Below are 11513 nucleotides of genomic sequence, written 5' to 3' on the forward strand. Positions count from 1 at the left end.
CTTTTTCTATTCAACCAACATTGAAGAACAAGAAAGCTTGAGGAAGAAGACAAAGTCTCTAAGATTATCATTAAAAATTTGTGGATTAATTCATCAATTAGTTATGGTTATTAACTCTTAGGATTTCTTTTCTCAAGATGTCCTTTAAACGACGATTTCTAACAATTCAAATTCCTAAGGTTTTTATTCTACAAATGGGTTGTATAGCTAATTAAGAATGTATTATTGACTAATTGATTTGGTATTCTTAGTTTCTGTATGTATCATGTTCTCTCCCTAAATAATGGAATTTGATTATGTTATATCATTCACTTAATGTCATGTAAATTGGGATTGGAACTATTGCTTGAACGAACTCATAAATGAACTTTTCCCTTAACCCTAACTATGAATTGGTTTTGTGTGTGAATAGAGTGGTTGGGGTTGCTTTGTAACACTCCAGAAGTTCCATGACTTAGAATAGAGCTTCACCTATTAAATAATGGTTAAAATGACGTTTTCTGACTTATATTAATGTAACGAACTTAACTAGAAAAGTTTAGAGCCAAAACAACAAAGAAAGACCTTGACGTCCTGAAACTAGCTAAATCAAACTAATAGACGTCCCTCTGTTTGGTAAAGTTTTGGGAGCGTCAAATGAATTCAAAAACATGTAGCAAGATTTTAATAGGTAAAATATAGTACAAAGGGTCAAAAACGTCCAATAACTACTCGCCAAAGACCACTCGAAGGGTCCTTGAGGAGGACCCAAACATTGGAGAGCAAGCTGCCAGAGCCGCTTCGACAACCAATATATGGAAGCCCTTGCGCATCGCGCAGCCAGCACTGGCTAGGAAATTTTTTCCTCGCGATGCAAGTGCTCCACTAGACTCACTGCCTTGACCCAAATTTTCAAAAAAAAAGAATTGAAATTGGCCCCGCGATATGCAGCCACTACCTAGATTTGTCCTCGTCGTTTTAAAGTCAATTTAACTATACAAAATGACCCAATTAAGTGAGGGGTATTTTGGGTAATTTATGGAATGAGTTTATATTGGTTCTAGCTCAATTTTAAACCATTCACACGCACTCCTAATGAGAATTACCAAATCTCTCTCATCTCTCTCAAAACTCTTTTTCTATTCAACCAACATTGAAGAACAAGAAAGCTTGAGGAAGAAGACAAAGTCTCTAAGATTATCATTAAAAATTTGTGGATTAATTCATCAATAAATTATGGTTATTAACTCTTAGGATTCCTTTTCCCAAGATGTCCTTTAAATGATGATTTCTAATAATTCAAATTCCTATTGTTTTTACTCTACAAATGGGTTGTATAGCTAATTAAGAATGTATTATTGACTAATTGATATGGTATTGTTAGTTTGTATGAAGCATGTTCTCTCCCTAAACAATGGAATTTGATTATGTTATATCATTCACTTAATGTCATGTAAACTGGGATTGGAACTATTGCTTGAACGAACTCATAAATGAACTTTTCCCTTAACCCTAACTATGAATTGGTTTTGTGTGTGAATAGAGTGGTTGGGGTTGGTTACGTTTTTGATTATTTAACTATATTATTGTATGATTGTTATGAATTGAGTTTAATCTCTTGACGAAGATTCTTGGAAGCAATATGCAAGTCTTCTAGAGTCGTGATTACTCTATTATGTTGATGTTGGCCTATAATTTATGTTGTTATGCAATTGAAGGATGCATGATGTTTCTATGAATATATGATTGCCTATGAATATGTTGAATGTGAGATCATGGTAATGGTATGATAATGCAAGGTTGATTATGCTTCTCTTGTATTCCTTACATAATATAACTATGATATGTTAATCTCACTAATGAAGGGTTGTGATGAAAGGAAATTCTCATTTTCAACGTGATGAGCTATGATCATGTTTATACAAGGATTTAATCTCCTATGGTCCATGATAAGATTGATTATTAATGATAACGTAAAGGCAATTCAAAAATGAACTTTTGCTTAGTACCGAGTGCACTAGATATGAGAGGTGTCCCTTCTCAGGTTGGAAGGTAGGTTCACAATGACTCTCTTCATATAGAGGATGCCATGTAATATGGATCTATGGGTCTCTAATACATCTCCTAGTTCTTGAACTATGTTGCCTCCATAGGAAAACTAGCTAGTGGATCCACCTAGAATTTTATGTTCATGTTTAGGTTCTACCTTGACAAGTAGACCACATTCTTTCGGTGTGGGATTCATGACACCGGATTCCATGTTTAGCTCACATGGTCTAATGTCAGTTAAGTCGATTGTTCACTCAAGTAAAATAACAGACTTATGTAAATGGACATCGACTAGGGTGACTTGAATAGTCTACTTTGTATTGGTAGGGGTATAGGACTGTACCTTGACATTACACAAGTCGACTCTAGGATAAGTCCTAGGAGATTGTTCTTATGTAATATGCTAACATGAATGTATGAGTTGTTCTTATGTAATATGTTGCTCTTATATGATGTTTGCTGTTTTGATGAACCTGTTATTGTTCTATATTACTATATGTGATGATGAATACTTATGTATGAGTTGAATGATTCATAGCATTACTTATGGTCTCCTATCTTATTTACTTGATTATATGGGGGTTATGGGGCTTCACATGATCATTGCACTTGTAAGCTTGGGATGGGATTATTGGTAAGTGGTGTATGTTATGTTGATATGAACTCATGAAATGTTAATATGACTTTATGATGATATGTCTTTTGTTATGATCATGATTTATGTTGTTGTGATCCTTATCTTGTATATGCTCTTTTGTATGGGCATTAAAGGTTTTTAAATGACTTTGGTTGATTTCTAAAGAAATGGTCCTTTTCATGCATGTCCCTAAATGCTTGTGCCTATACCCATACTTAGTACATGTGACTTAATAACCCATATACTTTATATAACTACAAATGTAAGGTCCATCCATTTAAGATGAGGAAAGTCGATTAAAGAAGCTTGGAACCCTTTCTCCATGAATTGGTAGGTCCTCTTGTTCGGGGATGTTATCTTTTCATTATTCTAGCCATGAAGATTGTAGTAGATTAAGAAATATTCTTTTATTACTTTTGTTATTGAATTCTAATTTAGTAACGCATCGATGACATATTGATATTGTATTGGCTAAGTCCAAGATTCGTACTATTTTATATGTTTTTTATGCGAGACAATTTTCAGAGTATCGTATGAATGTTGCTCATATTTCTAAAGGATAAGTCTAAGTATACTTCACTTATTATGTGCAAAAAATTTTAATTTTCCGCTATTTTTAACCAATGATGTATTATAGCGAATGCTAAGGGTTTGTCTTAGTCATCTTTGAAGACGATGACACCGGCTACGACTGGTGGGTGCTCCTCAGTCGTTACACTAAAGATAAACTTTTCACTCTCCGAATTCACTTTTTGATCAATAGAGTGTAATAAAATGGGTCCATGTTGATGGGGAAATGTTTCTTCATAAATTTCATAGTGGACACATCTCTAATTTTGTTATTTGGGATCATGGGTTGATCTAGGGCTTGTAGGACTGTTAATAATCCGGGTAATTATAGATTGTTTATTGATTTCCATATGTATTAATTGTTTGTAGACCAAGAACAAGAAGAAGGAATCCATAAGGGGAAAATCAAGTTTCTTAGTGTTTCAAGCTTGTTTTGAGGAAGGTGATGGTTAGTTGTGAATTCATAATTTTGTGATGTATGCTTGTTTGTTTTTCATTGTGACACTTGTATGTGTATGAATGTTGCAGTATTTATTATACTTGTTGTAAGTGACATGGGTGAATGATTTAGCAATGAAATCGTGATGTAAATGTATGATCTTGATGATATACTGTTATTGTGATTATGATGAGTGAATGGGGATTCGATTGCCACGTTCTGACAAGCTAACTAGGATCGGTTGCCACATTCTGATATAACATTGAATTGGGTTTCTATGTTCTGGAACAACATGGGATTAGATTGTCACGTTTCAACAAGCTAAATGTTTGGGTTTAGGTTCCATTAGTGGGCGAATGATGTGATGATAAATGTGAAGTGTATTGTTGAATTTTCATGTTGTATATGTTGTTATATATATGCATGTGATTATAATATTATTTTACTTGCTTATGCTACACTAGTGAGATAACCACGTGATCCTACCTATACACTGTGGTAGTGTACTGATTCTGCACTTGCTCATAATTTTGTTGAGTATAGGACTACTTCAAGTGGCTACTGAAAGACCTCACATAATAGACTAGAGATTATCGTATCGACTCTAAGAGTTAGCTACATCTTCCGGGCTTCCATGAAGTTCTTTTTCGTCTAAGTCTACCATATTCGGACTTAGACCTTCGTTTTTGTCAGACAATTAGTCTATTAGTAAATCTTGTTTAGAATTGGATCAGTTGTTAGATTTTTTGGTACCTTGACTTTCTGATTCTAGGTTTATCTTCCACAATTGTTAATTAGTTCTTTAGAATTCTTGTTAAAGTTTAGGAGAACCCTTACTCAACTTATTTAACTTGCTTCTTAACTTAAATTCCTTATTTTTAGATTATTTGTTTAATTAGATGGTTGTAGTGGTTCTCCCACCTAAAAGTTAGTGTGGGTGCCAATCACGATTGTCTGGGTCGTGACAAAGTTGGTATTAGAGCCTAGGTTCATTGATCTTGATGTACCGAAATGAGTCTAATAGATTCCTGCGGAATGGTACGGGGACACCTTTGATTCTTCTTGTGATATCATGATCAACGACACTGACATTAGTCTGAGTGTCTTCGAATCGAAGCAAGTATAGTAACTCAACCAAGGGTTGGGGCATGTAAAAAGGGATACATAGTGAAAATAGTAGCTAAACTAGAATTTTTATACTAGTTAGTAGTATTTTAAAAACATATCTACTCAAAACAAAGTATATTTAATTTGTGACACCGAAGTGTAAAATATAAATAATGTTTTTCACAAGTAGTAAAAACAATAAAAACAAAGGATAATCAAGTATAGGGAAATGTTCTTAGAGTGTACCGCAATATATGCTTAAGTGAACTGTTGGGTACATGCTTTTGATAGGAAATTTGACAGATAATGATGACTAGGATAAGCTTTAGGTGGAAGTAAATTCCCTCTGAGGCAACTTACCCCATATCAAATGGGTTTCTCTGGCACACCCACTCGTCGAATGAAGACCAACCTACGCCTTATGTCTCGGTTGATTGTATAGCTCGAGTAGTTAAGCTACGGTTTCCTAATGAACCAATTATTAAGTCGAGGAGCAGTTCAGTCAGTGCCTAAGGGTTATTTTATTTCATACCTTAAGGACGAAAGGTTTGTTTCCAAGGGTGCATCTGTCATTTAGTCCGAGTTAATGACTCTAGTGTTGAGACATCAGCTATTTAGTCAACTTCACTTGTGAATGAGTTTCCAGATGTCTTTCTAGATGATCTGCCAGAGTCCTTCTAAGAGAGAAAGAGACTTTGGTATAGATATTCTTTTTGATGCTCGACCTATCTGTATTCCACTCTATAGAATGGCTACGACTGAGTTGAAAGAGTTAAAAGAACAGTTGAATGATCTTGTTGATAAGGTTTCATTCAACCCAGTGTCTCACCTTGGGATACTACCGTCTTATTTGTGAGAAAGAAAGATGATTGTATTTATATGTGTATTGATTATCGCCATTTGAATAAGTTTATTATAAAGAATAAGTATCCTCTTCCGAGAATTAATGATATTTTCGATCAACTTTTAGGGTGTCACTTGCTTCTCTAAGATAGACCTTAGATCTGGCTAGCATCAGTTGAGGGTAAGAGAGAGTGATATTCCAAAGTCACCATTCAGGACCCGCTATGGTCATTATGAGTTTCTGGTTATGTCTTTTTACTTGGCTAATGTTCCTGCAGCGTTCATAAACCTCATTAACAAAGTGTTTAAGTCTTCTCTTGATATGTCTGTTACCATATTTACTAATGACATTCTTATTTATTCGAGGAATAAGGAGGATCATGCTAATCATGTTAGAGCAGTTCACACTATAACAAAAACAAATTTCAGTGACGATAAATATAGAAATCAATAAAAAGGGATAAATTATTTTCTAAAATTAGTGCCATTAGAACAATTGTTACTAAAGACATTAGAGACATATAGAAAGAGTGTTAATTGTCGCAAAAAATACATATTTTGTAAAAATTAATAATTAATTTTCGCTAAAGTTCATTTTATGTGTAGTGCCAAACTCTCAAAGATAGAGAGTCGTATACAAAATTTTCTAAGTGTAAACTTTTCTTGGATATGTGTCCTTCTTAGGCCACATTTTATCTGGAAAAGGAACACTAGTTGACACTTGGAAGATTGAAGTACTGCAGAACTGGCTCAGACCCACATCTCCAACGGATATTAGGAGTTTCTTGTGATTGACTGGTTATTATTGAAGGTTTGTTGTGGGGTTCACATCTATTTTCTCCCCGTTGACAAAGTTGACTTAGAAGACAACAAAATTTCACTAATCAAAAGCTTTTGAAAAAAACTTCCAGGAGTTTGTATAATTCTATACAATTTTGATGTGTGTAGTCATATAATTTTTTTATTTTGTTTTATAAAAAAATAACTAAATTATATAAGTGTACCCGTGAATCATACAAACCTGTAAATTATACAAATCCGCAACATTTACAAATGAAGCAACTTAAATTGTAGGTACAACACGCAATTATGAGAACAATAGATATAAAACGTAATTATGTTTAGTATAATGGTTATTTGCAAAAGTTCCTCATAAAAATATTAAAACTTAATAAGAATTTGGTGGATTAGGCTATGATTCCAAATTTAATCCATTTCAATCCAAGTAACTTGGCTCATTTATTTATCAACTCAATTCGATTTAACATGCACATATTCAATTTATCTCATTCATTTGACTAGGCTTGTTCAAAATCGAACAAAAAAATATTAGTTTAGCGATAATGGGTTATTTGTTCAATGGTATCAGTTACATTTTTGATTTTTTATTATCATGAATTTCTTTTATACGGGTTGAGATTTTTTCTTAATGAGTTAGAGATAACCCCATTGTGAATTAAAAATTATATTCTCATACGTGTATTAATGAATCTTTTGAACTCTCATATATTCTAAAATGTGAATATTTTCTTTTGATTAAGATGCAATCTTTCAACTCATATGCATGATTCATTTAGTTTATCATCTTGTTTCTAAGTGACTTTCAATGAACTACTTTATATTAAATCATAACAGTTAGACCGATGAATCAATCATTGAGCATCCAACATCGTAATAGTTCTACAACGATTTAGCATGTGTAACTACCAACAAATTTAAGCGATAAATTTCGAAATCAAACCAAGACAATCAATACACCTCCCTACATTTGATATGCCTGATTGTCATCATTAAAAGATATTAGCAATAAACATTTTTTACCAATAAATAATTTTAAAAAATTGATCATAATTTTTATTTGAATTATCAAAAAAAAATTCAAGCTACAAACTAGTGAAGTATTAGCAAATGAGTTCATATCCTAACCAATTTATTTTATTCCCTAATAAAGGGAGTCATCATTATAATTTAGAGGCATTTAACATCTTGGCAGAAGATGAAATAAAATGATGATCTTTTTTCATTTATATGGAACGAGTATTGCGTGATGAATATATTCTTTACAGAAAAACGCTTAATTAATTATTAATAATAGAGTGATTAACTTGAATATATGAGAAAAAGATAAGTAAAATCTAATGTATATAGTCGGGTCCAGCTATTAATTAAATTTCATTAACATTTATAATCACTTGAATAAGCTATTATTAAAATCTCATTAACGCTAGTCATGTGACCTCTTATATTATAAGACTACAACTCAGACTCGCCTAATTCATATAACTTAAGAATTAAGACTTGTTTTTTTTTAAAAAAAAATAAATAAATTTTGAGTAATAATACTTATATACAATCATTTTAATTGGAAAAAAACATAGTCTATTTCTATAGATGAGAATATATATTGATTAACTTTGTAACTTTATATTAAATTAATATTAATTGATTATTTTAGTATAGATAAGTGTGAATTGAGGCTAGTTGAATGAGAACAAAATCTATAACAAAAAGTAATTTAGCTACCATTTTTTGTTTAGAAGCTAGTAACGACATTTTGGCTTATGATATATTTTATTTTTTCTTCATTACAAATGGATTATCCTTTTTTATCTCTACTTTTTAGTTTTTCTGTTTTTTAATTTTTTTTCTTTTTGTCACCATTCTGTATATTCTTTTCATATTTAATATTTATCATATCCAATTCCTCATTTCTAAGTTTTACACTTTGCCCCCATACAAGAAAATACTCTATATATAGCGTAACTTAGGGTAAAATATCGACCAACTGAAAAAGAAAAAACTGAATGGAGGCGGTGAGAATAATCATGTTTTTCCATGGGAAACTAATGATGGATGGTCGTACCAAAACTTGAATGGCAATCAAATTGGGAGTGGAGTGACATTTGAGGGTGACAAGTTACAAGATCCAAATAGATTTGATACTTATCAACCGTTGACAGCTGTTAATGAGGTGATTGAAGCAAGTACCAATGCTGGAAAGAAGAGAAGCCCACCCAACCAAAAAAAGAACGGTAAGGAAATTGTTGAACCAAATTTTGGTGTTGATGGAGCCGGAGATAGAGGAGGATTAAATCATGATTTACACATATGGACGGCGAGACAAAGGACAAAGAAAATTGGAATTTTGTTCGACACTCTTCGTGCTTTGATTCCTAATATCCCTGCTAAGGTAAAACATAAATTCTCTCAATTACATACCTTATTTTTTTATCATTTGATATGTTATCGATCAAAATAAAAATAATTCAATAAATTTTATTATTAGCTGAAACAATTTTCTTGATATTTTGCTTTTACTGTCTTCTACAACCTTAATTTATAATCATAATCAAGTCATTGAGAATTATTGTAAAAATGAACAAGAATTTTTTTTTTTAAAAAAAATTGAAAAATGATTTTAAAAATTAATTCATTGTTTGGTTCATTAATCTTGTGATTTTAAACATATCATGTCGAAGTTAAATTTAAATATCAACAAAAATGAAAGACATATCCTTTAATGTTTCGACACAAATTAAAAAAAAAAGTAAAAAATTAGAGAGACTATTTCTAGTAGACCCTGGACTCTATTGGAATAAATTTATTTTGTGATATACATATTTTCCTTATTACTAATTATTAAATATGTACATGTTAATTCTAAAACAGAATAATAAGACGTATTTTGTTTTATAAAAACAAAGAAGGATAAAACAATATAGAACTTCTGATTTTTGTGCATATATAGTTATAAAAAAGAATCTCCACGAATTTCTTTATTTTTTTCTCTTCTAGAAAAAGAATATGAAGCTTTGAGCATCATTTTAATTTCATTATAAATTTGTCAAAAATTGAATTTTCTTAGTTCATATAATCATAAGTTATTTGTAACTCATTGAAGTAATTAACAAGTATTAATATTTATATTACTTTAATTTGTATAAATTAAACATATACAAAATTATTACACTAGTAGTAGTGTATTTCACTTGTTGTAACCGATAAAACTTGCTTATTTTTAAAATTAATTACAACTAACAACACTTTTTATGTATAGGTTGCTTATTATAATTAGTTTGATAAGAAAGATAGATTGGTCAGATACGTATTAGTAGACATGGTTTGAATATTATAGATTCTAAATAATAGCATTTTTTTATAACTTTTACTTATTCAATAAATCTTTTTCACACACTAATAAATGACTTTTACATCTCCTTAATCAATGAAAGTTCTGACTTTGCTTCTAAAGTAGAAATTAAATTAATTTTATATTTTTTTAATATATGCAGGCTGATAAGTCTACAATTGTTGAGAAAGCAGTGAACCACATCAAAAAACTGCAGAATACTTTTGAGAAGCTTGAACAGGAAAAACTAGAAAGGCTTCAAGAACATAATGTAAGGTGTATGAGTTCACAAAAATTCACTAATGCTTGTAACAATTGGGAGAAATATCTGCGTGATCAAGAATCAACACATAATTCTTCCTCTATTACATCAACAACTCATGGTACCAATCCCCTTATGGTGAATAATAACATTCCAACAGGTTTTGTGAAATGGAGTTCACCAAACATGATACTTAATGTTTGTGGTGAAAATGCACATATTAGTGTGTGTTGTCCAAAGAAGTCAGGGCTATTCACCTTCATTTGTTATGTTTTGGTGAAACATAAGATTGACATTGTGTCTGCTCAAGTTTCATCTGATCAATTCAGAAGCATGTTCATGATCCAAGCTCATGTAAGTCCTTTCATTTTCTTCAAAATAATATGTTGGTGATTTTGAAGATTTTGAACTAGGGTTTTTAGTTAGCATACTCTCTGATTTACTTTACGTCTGTTTGTTTGAGTGATCAGGAAATTGAAGATATGACACACGTTAAAAAATGATTCAATATTAAGGTTGTTTGAGAAATAGTTATTTTTTTCATAAGTCTCGCATCTAATTAAGCATTATCTTCACATGAAATAAAGGTTAAAAAGTATATCTATCTTCTTTGTTTAAAAAATTCCTCCTCTCACCTACTTTCACCTTGAGGTCAAAACTTTCTATTTGCTACTATATATAGTATAGAAATAGATTATGCTTAGAAATCACTAAAATTGTTTTACCTGAGTGGAGTGTCTAACAGAAATAGTCTTTCTACTTTTACAAGATTATATGGGTAATCATGTGTATATATTACACTCTTCAGACTACACTTGTAATATTTTACTGAATATATTATTGTTATTGTTATTGCTTCATTTTAAAAATATGTTTGATGTCTATCCAGGCTAAAGGTGGAACAGGCATAGCTCAAGTCTCTGAAGCATCCAGAGTTGAAGAAATGTACAAGCAAGTTGCGATTGAGATAATGTCATTTGCAACCCCCAATTGATAGGTATCAATTTCATCAGCCAAATCCAACAAGGGTCATCATATTTAGTTTCACAGTTCATCCGACATAGGATGAACGATTGTTGTCGTAAAGGCCATGATATTTACTTTTGTAGTTCATCTAGTGCAGGATGAATGATTGCGTCCGTATAGTCTATTTTGTTTATATTTGCGTTTCTTTGTTTGTTTCCATATATGCATATTTACTTTTATAGTTCATTAGATTAAGGATGAACGATGTAACCATAAAATCTATTTTATTTGCTTTTTCATTTCATCCAGTTGAGGATGAACGTCTGTCATCGAGTCGGAGGAATGAAAACTGTGGAATTCGGTCCCATTAAGTTTCTTCCAATTATATTTATAAATAGAAAAAATCTTGCTATTGGTATATGTTTATGTATTTTCCTAAAGGTTGTGTTTGGTATGGATTAATGTTTATCAACACCAAGAACCAACTTCAATTTCAAACTCTCACCTTATTTGATATATATATATATATATA

At 31.3% G+C, this 11513-nt stretch overlaps 1 protein-coding gene across 1 annotated transcript; it reads left to right on the forward strand.

Annotated features, from left to right (window-relative positions):
* The first annotated feature begins 9910 nt into the window (after window positions 1-9910).
* Window positions 9911-11242, forward strand: LOC107018418 (transcription factor bHLH95-like). Its single transcript, XM_027915327.1, has 2 exons — window positions 9911-10369; window positions 10905-11242. The coding sequence occupies exons 1-2, from the start codon at window positions 9911-9913 to the stop codon at window positions 11007-11009; spliced, it is 564 nt and encodes a 187-aa protein (XP_027771128.1). The 3' UTR covers window positions 11010-11242.
* The last annotated feature ends 271 nt before the right edge of the window (window positions 11243-11513 follow it).

The sequence above is a fragment of the Solanum pennellii genome, chromosome 1, assembly GCF_001406875.1.
Source record: "Solanum pennellii chromosome 1, SPENNV200".
Lineage (NCBI taxonomy): Eukaryota > Viridiplantae > Streptophyta > Magnoliopsida > Solanales > Solanaceae > Solanum > Solanum pennellii.